Genomic DNA, 16,497 nt, shown 5'->3' on the forward strand with positions numbered 1-16,497 from the left:
TTGGGGACTGCCAAGTTGGATCCCGTCAACGTGCTCCCCCTCGTCTCCGACAGGCCGGGGCATTAATATGCTTTCAGACACGCGATTATCTTCTTGAAGCCAAGCCTCGCCCCCCCCAAAGTGGCGTTTTTAACAATGCGGTCGGCGCAATGAATCATTTAGCGTCCAGGAATATCTTAAAGGAATCGTTTGCTGCGGGGGATGTTTGATTCCGGCGGACTGACAGCGTGGCGGGCTGATGGAATGCAATATTTATGATCATGAAGTCACGTTAGCGAGCGTCGCGCTGACAAAAGAGGCCTTTTTTGTTTTGTGCGTACGAGCGGGTCACGCATTGTTCGGCCCAAACAAAGAATAACTCGCCAAAAGGTGTTTCCTGTCTTTCGAATCATGTTTACATGCGTGTCATGAACCTCATTGTGGACGAGAGCCCGCGAACGCAACGTGGAATTTTGTGAGGCCCCCCCTCCAAAAAAAAAAAAAAAAAACATCTCAAGAAGGACGGAGACGGATTGAAGCTCGCCAAAGTTTGGGTTGACTCCAAAAATGTTTTTGAAGTGGTCATCGATGACGAAGACGCACATTTGCCACACTCGCCGCGTTTGACCAGAGCGCGCACGTTTGGGCTTGCGATTTGCGTCGGCGGCGAGCGAACAATGCCTCGTTGAGCTCCACCTGCCAGCTGTGAAGTCTTTCATCCGCCTGCGTGACCTCCAGCCGACCCCTCTGTTGAAACAAGCGGCCGGCAGTCGCCTCCTCCGTATTTGATGCCTGACCTGAACGCCGCCGTTGAGGCCACGCCCCCTGACGTCACCGCCACAGCGTTTCCGCTTGTTTTGCTCAACCGCTTAGATTTCATTCCGACGTTTTGGCTCAGTCAAACTGGATTAAAAATAAATGAATAAATATTAGTAGGAGGCGCGCGAGCCGTCTGAACTCTGTTGCTAACCAAGTCAGGAGCATTTACTGACGATATTTTTGATGCGAGGTCATTGTTCTGCGTTTGCGACGACACCGAGGGCAATTAAGAGTGACGAGCGGGTCGCTGGCGTTGGCGTGCGCCTCGTAAAGCGCGCCGTTAAACTTTAAAGCCAGCGCCGCCGCTCATCGTTGCGGCGGGAGATTGATTCACGAGCGGCACGTGACGACTCATCAACAGGCAGATGTTGCGGCGTGTCGTTGGCTTTTATCACATTTGCTCTTGCGAGTTGTTAACTCTTACATGCTCAGTTGACAGCAATTACGTTTCATTTTTTTAAGTGACCTAAAAAATTGTGGTTGAGGACATTAACGCTCTTTTAATTTCCACCGCTATGCTAACCTCTCGCGCGAGCTTTTTGCGCAGCATTTTGTGATCAGAATTGAACATATTTTTTTTTGACACTTTGGGGCGCTAGCACGGAATCGTAGCCTACTTTGTTAGCATCTCGCGCTAGCCTCTTGCTAGCCGTATGCTCGTATCACTTGCGATCATCACCAAATTGCATTTTCTTTTTTTTCTTTGCCAAGTGAGCGCTAAATGAAGCAGTCGTACTTTGAAATGTATTTTTTTGTATTTTCTCGACACGTCAGGACTTTTCAGGAGCAATTACGGAAAAGAAAGTAAATTGTTCCCAGCGACTTGGAGTGGCGTCCCGGTCACATCTGCCCCGTGATCGATTCCTCCTTCATTAGCCCGAGGTGTGGGATTACCCGCGGAGAGCGCATTAATCAGCCCTCCAAAGCGCCGCTTGGGAAAAAGAAAAAGGAAAAGAACAACTTTCTCCTGACGCGTCGCTCTTGTCTCAAGGCGCGCCGCAATCAATCTTGTTAATTGGCACCACTGATCGCTTACACCGTTTCGACGATGCGTCACGAACGATCGCGTTAGTCGCTATTGTTGTTGGAGGCCCGACGCGACGGAATCGCTTTTTTTATTTCATTTTTTATTAACTTGTTCAAACAGTTTGTTGCGCTTCATTGTGACTTTGCGCTCGTCTTGTTTTTACGCTGGATTATTTTTTTTTAGGTGACCAATTATGGTTCCACTTAAATATGCGTTGCATTGAGCATCTACAGCCAAGCACGGTAATCGTAGGATTTTTTTATTTATGATTTTTTTTTTTTAAGCTTGTTCTCTATATGTTGGATGCTCCTTCAATTCATCTTGTTTTTTGTTTTTTTTTCTGTAATGTTTAGTTTTTTTCTGCCGCTCTGGTGTGACCTTGCAACGCGGCCGTCACAGACATGGTGGCAGTGCCTAATGAGAGTCGAATTAAAATTTCAGCAGTTCCTCCACATAAAGCGCTCGTCCATCAGTTTAATGCGGACACTTTGGTAATTGTGCTCCGGAAGGTGCTCCATCAACACTCGCCCCCACCTGGACTTTGAATTACAACCTTTTACTTTGACGTTTGCACAAAAGCAGACCAAAATTGTACTTTTATTAAAAAAAAAAAAAAATGGCCCAAAATGTTGACCTTTGAGAAGAAGCCTTTTTTTTATTTAAATTTTCGAAAAGTTGCGTGTACTTTTTTGCTCAGATGGGAATTCTTTCCCAACGATTGCTTTTCACCAATTTTAAAGCTTCAGATCCCGTTTGACCAATTTTGACATTTGGCAGCAAATTCAATTCTTTCACTTTTCCTAAAGTGACCCAAAATGACAACATTAAAAATGTCAAATTGATACACGATGCATGATGCAATAGTTTCAAAATGTTTTTTTTTTCAATTAAAACTCGTGACGAAATTTTTCATCTTTGATGTTGGATGACTCACGCAGCAGTGAATTGTTTGCCAACATTGCTCTTCATCCTGCATATCAAAGATAAGCTTTGCGTTTTTTTTTTTTTTCTTTTATCTCACAGCGCGTGGGCAGCAGTGTCGTATTTAAAAAAAAAAAAAAAAAAGTATCTGTCACTGGAATGGCTGGAAAGAACATTATTCGGGACTTAATGTTGTTTACTTGCGCCGTCAAATTGACGCAAGATGGACTCGCCCGCTTCCCAAATGCGAACATCAAATTGCAGTGGCAGTGTTGTTACCTTGAAGCGGCAAATTTCTGATCACAACTGGTGCAGCAACACATGCAGACAGACCGTATAAAATGTCTTCATCCTTTGCAAACAACAACTAATATGAACCCGAGAGAGGAGCTGAGCCTCCCGTAGTCTCTCGCTCCGTCTTCCACTTCCCTGTTGTTGACGTTTTTCACTTTTCTCCGTCATCGTCAACCAACCGACTAGATTCTTTTATTGGATAGTTTTCCTAAATGTACTCGGTAATTATTGCAAACAACAACTCGCCTGCCCCCCCCAGTTTGCGAACGAGTGCTTTAAAGAGTCTGTTAATTACGAGTCAGCCGAAAAGAGCTTCAGCTCCGCCCCCTCTTTTGCTTGAAAGGGGTCTTTGTGCCTGTAAGCTGCCATCAGTTACCTGCTGACAGGCCAAGCATGACTGATGCGCCGCCTGAGGGCCCCGCCCTCGATCATGCCCCCCCCCCCTCCATCGCCACTCGCCTCCATGCTGTACTTTGTCAGGCATCTCATCATTTATGCATCTTATCGGAAACAAAAGGCTGTGTGGAAATGAAAACCGAGACTTGTTTCTGGACGCCTGAAGTCACATGATCCCAGCCGGACGGTGCGGGCAACATGAGCCGCCCCGCTCGGCAGACCTCTTTGGTCTGACCAAGCCTCCGTCGCGTGAGTGTTGGACGTGGGAGGCCCGCCTCTTGGTCTCGGGTGACAAAAACATGAAACAGCGCAGTCAACGTCCTGTGACTGTGAAATGAGTCCGGGCCGGCTGGAGCGGCCTTTTCAAAGTGCGTAACTAAGAAAGTGAAAGAGTTGATTGAAATGAGCGGCCAGCAGACGCTCGCCCTTCTTGAGACGGAGAGCGTAGAAGCTGAAATCAACGTCATTGTTTCTTTGATTTTCATTTTTTCATGAAAGTGGCTGAATGCCATGGCTGCACTCTCCAGAGAGAAGGCGTCTGACGCCACCTGTTGGAATCTTCTCGCATAGCAGCACCAACTCTGCAACTCCTGAATGGAACGGAGCAAATTCAAATGTGTGCTTCATACGAACAATCAATTCATGGCGGCTCATTTTTTGTTTTGTGACATGGCCACTGGGTGGCAGTGTACCACAGTAACGCAGACAGTTTTTGCAATGAGATTTTGCATTTTTTGCAGGGGATAAAGAATATATGCCTGGGAGTTTTATGTTATTGCTATTTGTTAGCATGTCAGTTGTGTTTTGTGTTAGCATTAGCTAACGGATGTTTGCGATTTTGTGATTCTATTCCAGTGAGTTGAGTTTGTTGCCGGCATCTTAAAAAAATGATTCTGAATGACAGCTCGCATCGGTTTAGTGAACGATACATGAACACATCGATGGAAATGAGAAAACCGCTCGTCATTCAAAAGTTCAAAGGTCAACAATTAGGCTCGCTACAAATATCGAATTGGAAGCCGGCGTTTGTTTGGACCGTTGACTGAAGTCCAGCCGGCCGCCGGCTCCCGGTTATTACTTTCATCTCGTCTCGTCTCCCGATGCTTAATAAGCGACCACCTGAGGGCCTCCGTCTCCCCAACCCCGATTGGAAGTGGCAAGGAGACGAGGAGGAAGAAAAAAGAACAAGGGATTAAAAATAAGTGCGGCGGGCGGGCCCGAGCCGAGCGGGACCCATCAACACCGATGAACGTTAGCGTGTGTCACTGCCACACGAGTGTCAAATCACTCAGGCCGCCGCCTCATTTGACCGGAGCGCATCAATCAGCCGGGCCCGATGCCGAGCGACGGGTCGGCATCGGGCTTCACCTCTGGCTCCCTCATTAGCTTGCGTCAGTGTTAGTGAAACCTCCGCCTGTCACCACCGTTGGCCACGCGCTCCCCGCACGCACTTTCGGGGGCTTTGTTTGTTGCCTTCACGTCGGCACCGGTGAGTTTTGCCTATTTGAGGTGACCTCGGCGAATCGAGCAAGCGTCCAAATGGAGGCGGGGCTGTCTGTCCGTCGTGCTGGAGGCCGACTGTCAGTCAGTGTCAACGCGTCGTGACGGACGCGCCGACGCTGCAAAGGCAAAAACAACAACGAGCAAAGCTGCATTTACGCGCTCTTTTCCTTTTGCTATTTCTCTCATTTCATAGAAAAACAAAACAAAATACCTTCAGTGGTTTGTAATTTAACAAAAAAACGAGCGCGGCATGAAAAAGCTTAATAGAATCGAATCGTTCCCATTTCGAATGAACCGTCCTTACATCGAATCGAATCATCTTTTATTGGCGAGATGCGCTCTTTTGGTTTCCATTCGCTGACGGCAAAATGTTGAGCTGAATTAAATCGAAAAATCTGTGAAATATTCGTAACGTCACGTCATGAGTAGCAAACGGCTTTTTTTCTTTTTGTACCTGTGAGGCGCTAACAAGCTGTCCGTGTCAAGCGCGTCACGTCCGGACGCTAACGCGAGGTGACGGCTCGTCGCACTCCAGTGTTGGGATCACCTCGAGTCGCTCGCCTATCGGAAGAAATGAGCACACTTCCCCGGCGCGGTGACCAAACGCACGTTGACTCGGGTCGGCCGCAGGCGGGCTGGCCCGGGTCCCGCCGCCGTGACACAACGGGCCTGCTGGTCACGACGACCGGGAAGTGTGGACGAGAAAGCGTCGACGGTGCTGTCAAGTTAGCTTAGCGTCACGCGTTGGAAAACGCCGCCCACTAAGACGGCACCGGTATCTTTGTCCTCGTTCCTGCTTCCTGTCAGTGCGCATGTCGCCGCCTCTTCACCGCGGCCGCTTGCGTCACGTTTACAGACCTTTTCGTCATGTTTGGAAGCAACAGAAAAATCTATACATGAGCCACTCCCTCCGCCACATTTATGTATTTATTTTTTATTTACGTACCTGGTGAGGTGTAAAGTACAACTTAGCTTAATGCTAACACACAATGCAAATGGCCATAGATGGGCTAACAAAACTAACATAAATGTTGCGGTCATTAAAAATCTTTTAACGACTTATTTGAACAGTCCGCTGCAACAATGCGCAGCAGAGCACGCAACGATACTCACTGGCATACATTCTTTATCCTCTGCGGAGAATCATTCATTTTGAAGCAGGCTGAAGAGCCGATTGACTCTGCAGAACTTGATTTTGCTACCCCCGGGTGGCCAGAAGGAGAGGACGAGACAAAAAAATGTGGCAAAAAATCTTTAATGCTTTACTCTCATTTTTTGAAAATGATTTATTGATTGTTTTGTGTTCCGCCATCACGAACGAGGCGGCACGGGACCCGGCGGTCACTTGCTCGCGTGGCCCGTCAAATCCGCTTTGGAACGGGTGGCGAGTGCAGGCTGACATGATTGCCTTCAAGCAGCGCCGCTTAGCCGCTGACTTGCAGCTGCAGCCGCCACTGCCACCGCTGCGTACCTCGTCCTCCTCCTCCTCCTCCTCCTCCTCCTCCTCCTCCTCCTCCTCCTCCTCCTCCTCCTCCTCCTCGTCCTCCTCCTCCTCCTCCTCCTCCCCCTCCTCCTCCTCCTCCTCCTCCTCCTCGTCCTCCTCCTCCTCCTTACTCGCCTCCTCGCGACAGTAAGAGCACCTTGATGGATTGCCTTGCCAAAAGTGCTGATCAGAGCGAGGTCACAGTTCACGTCAGCTGAGCAACTGCAATCACCTCAGATGTCCAACACGACCAACGATATTGCTGACTTTTGCTGCAATATTAATTATAGAGCATTACATTACCTCAGATTAATAGTAAATGATGGTTAGAATGTGATAGATTATAATGATACCCAAAGAGTGGTGCATAATTCTTGCTGACTCCTTCACTAAGCAGGGCAGAAAATCCCCAAAGTGTACTAAAATGACTCTAACCCGACCTTAACCCAAAGCCAAACCCCGAACCCCAAATTGTTGTTTAGTAATGTCTATTCTGGACTAATCTTTTCAATTCGAATAGAAAGTAGTCAAAGTGCCCACTGTGGTTGCTGCTACGTCACATGTCCCGTCAGGGACATTGAGCAGGCTTGTTAGCTTCGTTAGCTAATGCGACCACTTGATTTTTTGTACATTTATCCTGCCGCATCGCCGTGCCGAAAAAGAGCAGACATGTAAAAGTTTGTGACATGTGTCAGGGCGGCGTGGAGATGGCGCCGCTGATGTCGGCGGAGCTGACAGGCGCAGATGGCTCTGGGACATCGCAGGTTTGGTACGTGTCAAGTCGCATCGGCGTCACCCGCTGGAAGCTGCGCGAATACGTCCACGCTGTCGTTAAAAAGGCACCGTTTGGATCGCTTTGGAGTCATTTCAAATAGTCCACAATGTGCTTGCATCGTTGCTTTTATTGTTAGATGAGGCGACGGACTGCACAGCATTGTTAGCAGAGCAAGCTAAGCTAGTTGCTGCCAAAAATAGGAAATGGGCATCATTTTAGCATTTTGCCCAATATGCTAGCTTAGTTTTAATGTACTGATAATAATAGCAGTAATAGGTAATAATAAAAATAATATATTCAAGCTTGTATTTTGAGGATATGGTTTGCATTTTATTTTATGAAACCACGACTGTCACTGATATTGCAAGTAATAAATGTGAAGTGAAGTGAGTTTTTTTTTTAAACGACCATGTATAGTAGGCTGATTTTTTTAAACGACCTTGTGTTTTTTTCCCCGAAAAACGGCCATGCATACTAAGTTAAAAAAAAAAAAATATATATATATATATATATATATATATATAGCGAGAGAGAGAGAAAATAACATACTGAGAAGACAATACATAATTTATTTCATAAAAATACAAAATAAATGAATGTAAATACAATGCATGTCCAAGTCTGGTGGACAGTCAATTGTACTGTTGAACCCCCCCGCCCCCCCTCTAATATGCTATATCGCGGTTAACTGTATATTGTGGACGTTTATGTGATTTGATGGTTTGTACTGGATATGAACAAGTCCCAAGTTTGAGTTGGTCACAAGATGTGGATGATGGATTTGCCAGTTTTTGGGAGTTTGTTAACGAACACATTCCGAGCTGCAGTGATGGGAGAACATTCGAGACACGTCTCTTCGCAGCAGTAGGCCCCTCTGGTGGTCCTCCGTCAGCTGAAGCACTGCCTGGCACTTTGCTAACCTGCGTTAGCATAACAAGTACAAAGGATAGCGCATGGAAAAAGCACGTGCAGCGTTATGATAGAGCTGTTTTTTGTTTTGTACGGGGCAAAGGAGAGGGGCGGGGCTTGTGTCAGGCAGTGCTTCGAGCCAAAGGAGGACTTTAAGAGGCCCACTTCATGCGATAAGTGGCTTTTAATTTGGTACGAAAACAGCTCTATCATATTTGAAAGTCAAATATATCGTTGTTGGTGGTGGGGGGGGGTCCGCAAACATTTCTGACAAGTGACGATGACATGCGGCCAATCAGCACTCAGCAGAGGCCGCAAAACGAGAGGCGTGATGCGACCGTTCTTTTAAAGGGGAAGTCAAGCCAAAAATCGTCTTTACAATAATATGGTCTGTGCGACTCAACTGCTCTCAACATGGCATTGTGATTAATAAAAAACATTACAATCTCAGCTGTTTGCTGACGCTGAGCCATTGTTGGTCTTTACTAGAGCGCTCACCAACCGTGATGTCGAGCGCTAAAAGTGGCCACCCTTGAGATGGCTAAAAATGGGTCGATTTCACTGCTTAACTCAATCGTCTCACACTTTGCTTTTCCAGGCATTGTGAAATGGACATCGCCACCATCACAAATGTTGCTCCAAATGGCAAAGGCAATTTGCCGCCACAGACACGGACGAATGGCGTTCGTCAAGAGCCACCAAGGCAACTTCGATTTAATGCGCAGACAATATTCTTGGGACTTAATTTCCCAGAATGCAACAGTAGTTGATTGACTGTGTGTTTCTTTTCCGAATAGAAGGAGCCCCGACGCGCGTCCACCGCCGTCGGCATTCGTCTTGTGCTTCTCGGATGGTCGTGATGGGGCAGCCGGCGGGTTGGCGGTGGCGGCGGCGTACGGATTGACGGACTTGGCGTGCCCCCCCAATGCTGCTCATCTGTAAACCATGTCTTTTCTGCAACACACCAAGAAACACTTATTACAAAAACAAAAGTCAAAATGGAGGCTTGGGTGTTGATGTTCTACTTGCTGCCACTTGAGTGCGCTGTTTCACATTGAAATGAATTCACGGGTGGCGTTTTTTGACTTCCTTGAGCGCCTCTGCTGTTTAGAAAATTGACTTGTAATTGCATACAGCATGACTTTTTGTCCGAATAAAACAGACGGACGCCATGAGTTGTACGATGCAAGTAGCGAACAAGCATTCTTGTCCATACCTTCAGGCGTTCTGAATTTTTTTTGAAGCGCTTTGGGAGGGGGGAAAAACAAAGTCTGCTAAATGAACGTGAGTAAATGCAAAATGTTCAAGAAAATACTGCATGTATGGTTGAAGGGATATATATATTAATCTATATATATATTTTGTCTTTAATGAATGAGCTGTTACTTGGATATGTTATTTAATTCATTCGAGACAAGACGTTAACTTTTTAAAATTGCAAATTGAGCAAAGTATCCCTTTTTGTGCGGTTGGTTGTTAAGAAAAATAACGACAGCCTTTCGAGTCGACTTTGAAATGAGGCAAAACTGTTTCTTCATTTATGACGTCATTACATGAGAGTATATGAACAAATAAACGAGTGATCGGAAGTGGTTTTACGTACTTGAGCTTGTCGCGCGGGTCCCTGCTCTTGTTGCGGTTGGCTCGGTTGATGGCGCTAATGGATTGCACGGACGAGCTTTTCTTGCTGGACGAGTGCGAGAGGCTGCTCCGAGACTGGCCGGCGTTGTGGTCGAACTGCATGAGGCAGAAGATGAGGTCTGAGGGCACCAGCTCGAAGGCGTACGGCGGATTGGTGATGACGTAGCTACGGAGGACATCAAGGACGCCGTTTGAATTGAAAGCAACTTTTGGACAATGTGACGACAGAGACGCGACTCACCGTTTGGTGCACTGACTTTGCATGTTTACATGCGCGTCACGGAGCCGATAAATGCCGAAGCAGAGCATGTTGTATGTTTTCAGGGCTTTACAAAACAGGTCGCCATAGCAACCACCATCCTAAGAAACAACGCGAAGCAAAAAGTCATCAGGTGGCTGACAACATTTGTTCAACATTGTACATGTTTAAAACAAAAACTGCAGTCCATCTGAATTCAACAAATTAGAACTTGAAAGAGTCTGCAATAAAGCACTCGTAGCTGCTAGCGACTTCCCAAAAGACGACGGCCAGACATGGAGCGCACAAAGGTTGCGGTCTCACCCCGAGGTCGGCGAAGGGCCCGTCGTACAAGGCCAGCTGTGCCACGCGACAGCGGTCCCTGTTGGCCAGCGTCTGCGGCGTGCTGTAGCCGCCCCGCAGGGCGTTCTCCTCCGCCAGCAGCCCCTCCAGCTCCGGCGTGGCGCCGCCCGTCACCAGCGTGCGGATCAGCGTCAGGATGTTGTCGTTGAAGTACGTCTACGGCCAGCCACGGGAAGGAACACGGTACAAATACTCGCCAAGTGTCCTGAATTCAACATCATCATTTTTCCTTGGACTCCCAATCTTTGGCTCTCCTTCATTTTCCTCATCGCTAAGGAAGGAAATGCGGTCCAAGCGCCGCCGGAAGTGTGTAAATCTACTTACAGCGCTCATTAAGGAGTCCAGCACGCTGACGGCAAAGGCCGTGCCGCAGGCGAACGGTTGGGTCAGGTACAACTCCGTGTCGGGGTCGTCGTCGTCGTCCTGGTCCAGAAACTGAACGTTGGAATCGTTAACTGTGAATAGGAGCAAAAAAAATAAATCCAAATTCAAAATGCACGTCACAATGCTGAATTGTACACGCAGATAAAACGTCAAACTGATGCCATAGAATAGGAGTGAGTGAAATTTAGCTCACCCAGTTCAGTGATGATGGGAATGTTGGCCCCCGTCGTCACCAAGGTCTGCCGCACGATGCCGTGGATCGGGCTGTTCTGATCGGGAGACGAGCGCTCCATACCTGGCGGCGTGAAGCCTGCGTAGCCAAACCCACATCGTATTCGTCAAGAAAGATCTTACTCGTACGTTTGGAAAAAAGAGCCTCATTTTTAACCTGAATTTAAAAGGCATTTACGCTTGGGGCTGCCGTTCCGTCTTGTGGCGGCTTATTCCAGTTTGGTGCAGCATAACACCAATTGCGGCTTTTTTGTTTTTTTCAGTATCCACTTCAGTAGAAATGCAGATTGAAAAAGGATTGAGTGGTCAACTTTTTTCAAAGTATTTTGTGAGTTTTCTTTTTTATTATGACTCCGATTGAATTGAATCAAGCTGTCCCACAGTTGCGAGCGTTGCAGTTTTTCCACCTCTCCGTATCGATCTCAGTTCTTACAGCAACCCGCGCACGAGTTATGTGACTTGAGTATCAACGCCAGAGCGCTCCCCTCGCGTGCCCCGCCCACCTTGGGAATTGGCCTGCAAGACGCCGATGCTGTCGTCAAAGAGCATGGACTTGATGTTGAGCGACGCCAAGATGCACTCTTTGTCCTGCAGCGACGCGTCGTCGATATTGTTCTGATTGGCCGACAGGATGACGCACATGGCGCAGAGGTTGATGTTGACGGCCCTCAGATCTGCTCGACTCAGCGGCGTGCCCTTATCCACGGAGGGTAGGGGGGGCGGGGTTATTGTTATAAAGACGAAGATGTTCCATTTGCATTGAATGTATCATCAGATTTTACATGATTTGAATCAAATCCAAAACAAATTCTATTCTAACATTGAGTCAATGTTTAAGAAGCGCACTGCCGGCGACTCACGGGCAAGATGGAGACTTTGGGGAAATTGTGCAGCGTCTCCCACTCGCGCTTGAGGTACTCGAGCGAGCCCACGAAGACGATGTGCTTGAGCTCGTGGTAGTGGAAGTTGCTCGCCCTCAGCGGCATGACAAAGTTGCGCAGGCCGATCACGGCCGACTTGACGTCGCCAAAGATGCACACCACCACGTGGCCGCTCAGCACCGTCATGGCCGCCTCGCTTCGAGTCTGGCGAGGGACGACATAAATTATGATGGGGCGGCGGCGGCGGGAAAAAAGGCAATTGTCACTCAGCCCTGTTTTAGCCACGCCCCCCACCCAAAAAAATGTCAAAAACCGTTTACTCCAGCAATTCTTGTCAAAGCTCACCAGGACGACCTTGTCGATGTCCTTGGACGGGCACCAGTGGAACATCCCCGTGGAGTCGTACTTTTTCACATTCTCGTCCACGCTTTCCATCTGCTCGTTGACGGAGATGAGGAGCAGGTCGTGCCTGAGAGAGGAAGAGCTCAGAGTCGGTCGGACGTCATACGCCGAGAGGCGGCGTGCCGTCCAACCAAAGATTTGCACGCCGCCACGGCGATGCCGTCGACTGGCACGGGCGCAAAGACAATTCCGTGACGTTGAGCTACGCGCCGTAAAAGCTTGAACGAGCCTGACTTTAAATATTTCAACCATTTGTTGGCATCCCAAACTGAAGGCCCTCGTTCATGTTTGAAGAGTCCCCCGTAAGCTTTGGTCACGTGGCACGCTTTTTGGGTCGATGATTTCTGGATGTGGCGGCGTTTCATCCGATCGCGTGCGAGTCTGGATTGTTGGCTGCCGCGCCGAGCCGATATTTGAAGCCACTGGGGTAAAAAGAGGACAGCGGTTATCGGCGGAGGGGTTCAAACGACGTCTGTGCCAACTGTCGGGACGCCGCGCTTCCATTTGCACTTCAAAAAAGTCGCGACATCAAAGTGGGCGACGTTATGCGCTTGAAAGCCAAAGACAGCCGCCTTCTGTCTTGTGTCCAAAACCTTTTAGAATACGTTCAGAGCCGCCGTCCAGATGGGCTCTCCGGAAGAATGCCACGTTAAGTACGCCATTAAGAATGCATGAGAACGCGCGCTGAAACGGGTCATCCCATCAGGCGGCGCCCGAGCCCAGCCGAGCGCCGAGCGCCGCCGACTCGTCCTCCGGGTGGCGACCGCAGGCCCTGGAACGACAACGTTGTGGGCGGGACACTGGAATTAAATAAAAAAGGATTTCAATTTATTTGGACAGTGGCGGCGTGAGATATTTGATGAATTCTCTGCTTTCTTTGTTTGTCATACGTTTTGTCCATGAAGCCGAATAAACATGAAAGCCTTCAGCGCAAAAAATATCTCATCACAAGTCAGAGTTGGGCCAGGACGCCCGCCGCGACATCGCTAGCCGGCGTCCGAGCAAACGCTTTGTGACACGCTAACCATTAGATGAGTGCCGCGACCCTTCAAGGAGGCGGCGCGAGTGCCGTCGACGACTCAACACTAACAATGTCGAGCGGCCTAATTAAGAGTTGGAACATCAAAGAGGAGGATGTCGCACCAGATGACGTGAACGCCAACATGCTGCTCATGTCAAATTGGAATCGTTTCGACAGCGCTCACACAAAACTATGCCAATGAATGCGTCTTCATTGTCATTCTTTTGTAAAAAAAAATCAAATCAATAAAAGAAATTATTTTACATTACATTCACAATTTGTTATGAACAAAAACAAGAATAAAATTTGGAATGAAAATTTATACAGACAAAGAAAATCACTTTTTTAGCGGGCACATTTTTTCCCTCCTGTCACAATTGGTCCGTTAAAAATGCCATTAGCAATCATGCCATTTGAACTTTTTCAAAAATAAATGCGGGCCCCGGAGCACAAAAAGTTTGCACGAGCCTGTTGGGCATCAGCTCGGCATCAAATTGCTTTGCGCGCACGCACGCACGAGCTCGGCCGTCATGCAAACTGTCAAAGTCGTGCTCTTCAGCAGCCAAAGCCAATCTGGCCGTCATCATTTATTCACAAAGGCCTGCGGGCCGCACATTGACTGGAGATCGTCATTTCAAGGAGTACACACTCAGCGTGTCGTTGCGGCCGAGTCGCCCCGAGGCTACGTGAGGAAAACGCCACTCCGGGCGGCGCAACTTGTCCGCCGGGTTGCGTCACGCACGCCGGCAACAAAACACACGGCTGATGTTTGCGTTGCCGTGCCGAATTCACCCAAAGCCTTTGTGAAAAGTACGTTTCGGTGCGCTCGCACCGTAGCGTAGCGTACGGAAACGGCATCGTGTCGTGTACGTCACGGCGCCTCGCGGCAAAACACGAGTCGAGTCCCGTCGAAAAGTCAAGCGAAGAGCTGCAGTTTCCCCCCTGCTGCTGACAACGCCAATTATCGGCCCTCGTGAGCAACGACGGCATCATCTGCGCTCGCAATCAATAAGCGTCGACATAATTCCACGGGACAAGATAAAAGCAAGGCGGCGTTGGCCGATTCCGACGCGCGCCTCGGAGCCATTCGACAAGAGAAGAATAGCCTGCGGCCGTCCGTCCTGGGACGGGATGCTGCTTTCATTAGTGCCGGCCCGCTTTGAGAGCGCCACGCGTTCGCGTGGTTGCAGTCACGGTCGACGTTTTCATCTTAAAATAAAAGAGTGCATTTGAGACAAAGGGGCCATCCTGGTGGATAAACACTTTTAAGCCGACTAAGAAGAAACATTGTCACGGAAGTTATCGAGTCTTGAACGACAACATCAACGAGGACATTTTGTCAAATGTTTACTTAAGCGCTAAACTTGAACTGTCAGTGACAATAACCTCTCCCAAAAATTAAGCTGTCGTCACGGAAGGGTGGTCCTACCGTACGATCTTTGGCGAGGAGTTGGGGGAGTTCCTCATGCCTCCGTTGCGCTGCTTTTTTTTCGACGATAGTTGGTCGTCTTCAACTGCAACGACAACGACAGAGTGGACAATCAGCAAACGTCACGTGACAGCCCGGCGCATGATGTTGTCACGGTAACGGCGACAGGCTAACATTTTTTCTCGTTTTTTTAACGCATCGAGCAGAATTGTCTCGATAATAATCGTGATTTGAGTCACGAGCCCGGTCACGGCCCAAGTTCAACTTGAACGTCAAGCCCCTCCCACCCTGTCGTCCAATGTTGGATGTCACGGACAGCATGTTGTGTTTTATATATGAACACGCGCGTATCAAACGCAGCCAACATGCTGGAGGGTGACACCATAATGGAAAAGGGCGCTTGTTCCAGCGGTGCTCCGACAACAATGTCCGCTCACATATTGGCGGCCCGTTGAATATTTCATGCGGCGCAGCTGACATCTGCACACGCTGCCTCATTAGTCGCCGATGCTGACACGCAGCGCGCACTTAGCACTGCCGGCGCCGCCGCTACTTGACTGCGCCTGCGGCCGTTTTCAGACACCCCGGGTGGACCGAAGCCCACCTGGCTCAATACCTCAGACCCCGCCCCCGGTCCGGATGTCGGCGACAACATTGGTGCAGACCTTCAAAATAAAAGACGGCAGTTTGACCATGTTGATTGTTTAAGCGTGATGCTAAATAAGTCGGCACAAATCAGGCGTGGCGATATTTGGCATGACCATGGCGTGTTTTTATTTGAAAGGCTCAACATTCGAAAGGACGTTCGGCCAACGTTGTCCTGACTTGGCGGAATGTTGCCGAGCAGTACGGGAGACTCATTATTGCCAATTAACGGATTGAATGGGATTTGCGTTCTTGCTTTGGATTTCACGCAAATCCGTTTTCGTCAGACGTTTCGAGGTACCACTGCAAAGTCTTTCATCCTTTTTTATTTTGTGTGTCCAGGTCAAAATATATAATTGAACTACTCGCTCTTTGACAAAGACTTTTTTTTTTATCTCATGTTGACATTTTGGTGGGTGCAACCGGCAAAACGCGAATCAAGTCTTGCGTGGTGTATTTGAATAAATCATCATGTGACACTTATTCACCATTAAAGCATTAATATCAGCATAATTCTTCCTGGCACAAGAATGCTAATATTTGAATAATTGAACAAAAGACTCATTTCTATTAAGCACCACTTAACCGCCACGACGGCCATTCATATTTATAACAAACATGAATTAGTAAAAATGCTTTCAGGTGTTCCCGTCAATTGTTGTGCCACAGGAACACGGGGCGGCTGACAATGTGGATTAGCGGCAAGATTGCCAATTTACGCCTGCAAATGGAACTGAGTGGGAGGCGAGCGCGTTTGTTTGGTGGAACGCGATGTCGGAGCACCGTCTGCTGCTGAGACGATGGAACAAAAAAATAAATTCATTCAATAAAAGTGCTATACTGTTACAATTTAGAATAAAAGTAGAGGCAGGCATCTTTCAAGAAAAGTCTTTTTTGGGAGCGGAACTATGCTTCATTTTTCCAGTTCAATTAGAAATTTTCCGATTGTTCCTGCTAACTGCAAAACTAACCAGAACAAAAGGAAATATATTTGACTCAATACACCAAATTTCTGCTTTTGCATTTGAAAACCATCTTAACATTTCCCCCGCCTGTACCAAACTGCGAATACGAGCAACCGAAATCCATGCAAGCGCTAACGACAACGTGCACGGCGCTCATGTCCTAATGCCTCACTTGATTTGTTTCAAATTTC

General features: G+C 48.2%; 1 protein-coding gene and 1 long non-coding RNA gene across 7 annotated transcripts in view; one reads left to right on the top strand and one right to left on the bottom strand.

Annotated features, from left to right (window-relative positions):
* The first annotated feature begins 6,978 nt into the window (after positions 1–6,978).
* Positions 6,979–8,992, top strand: LOC148317839 (uncharacterized). The gene is made up of 3 exons (XR_015840042.1): positions 6,979–7,191; positions 8,705–8,809; positions 8,904–8,992. It is a non-coding gene; the product is annotated as an uncharacterized LOC148317839 (long non-coding RNA).
* The window catches only part of LOC148317840 (calcium-activated potassium channel subunit alpha-1a-like), a 29,981-nt gene continuing 22,463 nt past the window's right edge, over positions 8,980–16,497 (bottom strand). For 4 of the 6 annotated variants that reach the window (XM_088284621.1, XM_088284620.1, XM_088284623.1 and 1 more), the window contains 9 exons: positions 14,697–14,781; positions 11,824–12,313; positions 11,467–11,659; positions 10,926–11,042; positions 10,673–10,803; positions 10,310–10,504; positions 9,989–10,107; positions 9,710–9,913; positions 8,980–9,060 (listed from right to left, as the gene is read on the bottom strand). In XM_088284621.1, the coding sequence (XP_088140747.1) occupies positions 9,039–9,060; positions 9,710–9,913; positions 9,989–10,107; positions 10,310–10,504; positions 10,673–10,803; positions 10,926–11,042; positions 11,467–11,659; positions 11,824–12,313; positions 14,697–14,781 (1,556 nt within the window). In that variant the 3' untranslated portion in view covers positions 8,980–9,038. The remainder of the gene's footprint in view (positions 9,061–9,709; positions 9,914–9,988; positions 10,108–10,309; positions 10,505–10,672; positions 10,804–10,925; positions 11,043–11,466; positions 11,660–11,823; positions 12,314–14,696; positions 14,782–16,497) is intronic. The other 2 variants (XM_088284625.1, XM_088284622.1) reach the window with 1 other exon arrangement.

This window comes from Idiotropiscis lumnitzeri, chromosome 20 (genome assembly GCF_059441095.1).
Source record: "Idiotropiscis lumnitzeri isolate Australia: NSW breed Sydney's pygmy pipehorse chromosome 20, RoL_Ilum_1.0, whole genome shotgun sequence".
NCBI classification, from domain to species: Eukaryota; Metazoa; Chordata; class Actinopteri; order Syngnathiformes; family Syngnathidae; genus Idiotropiscis; species Idiotropiscis lumnitzeri.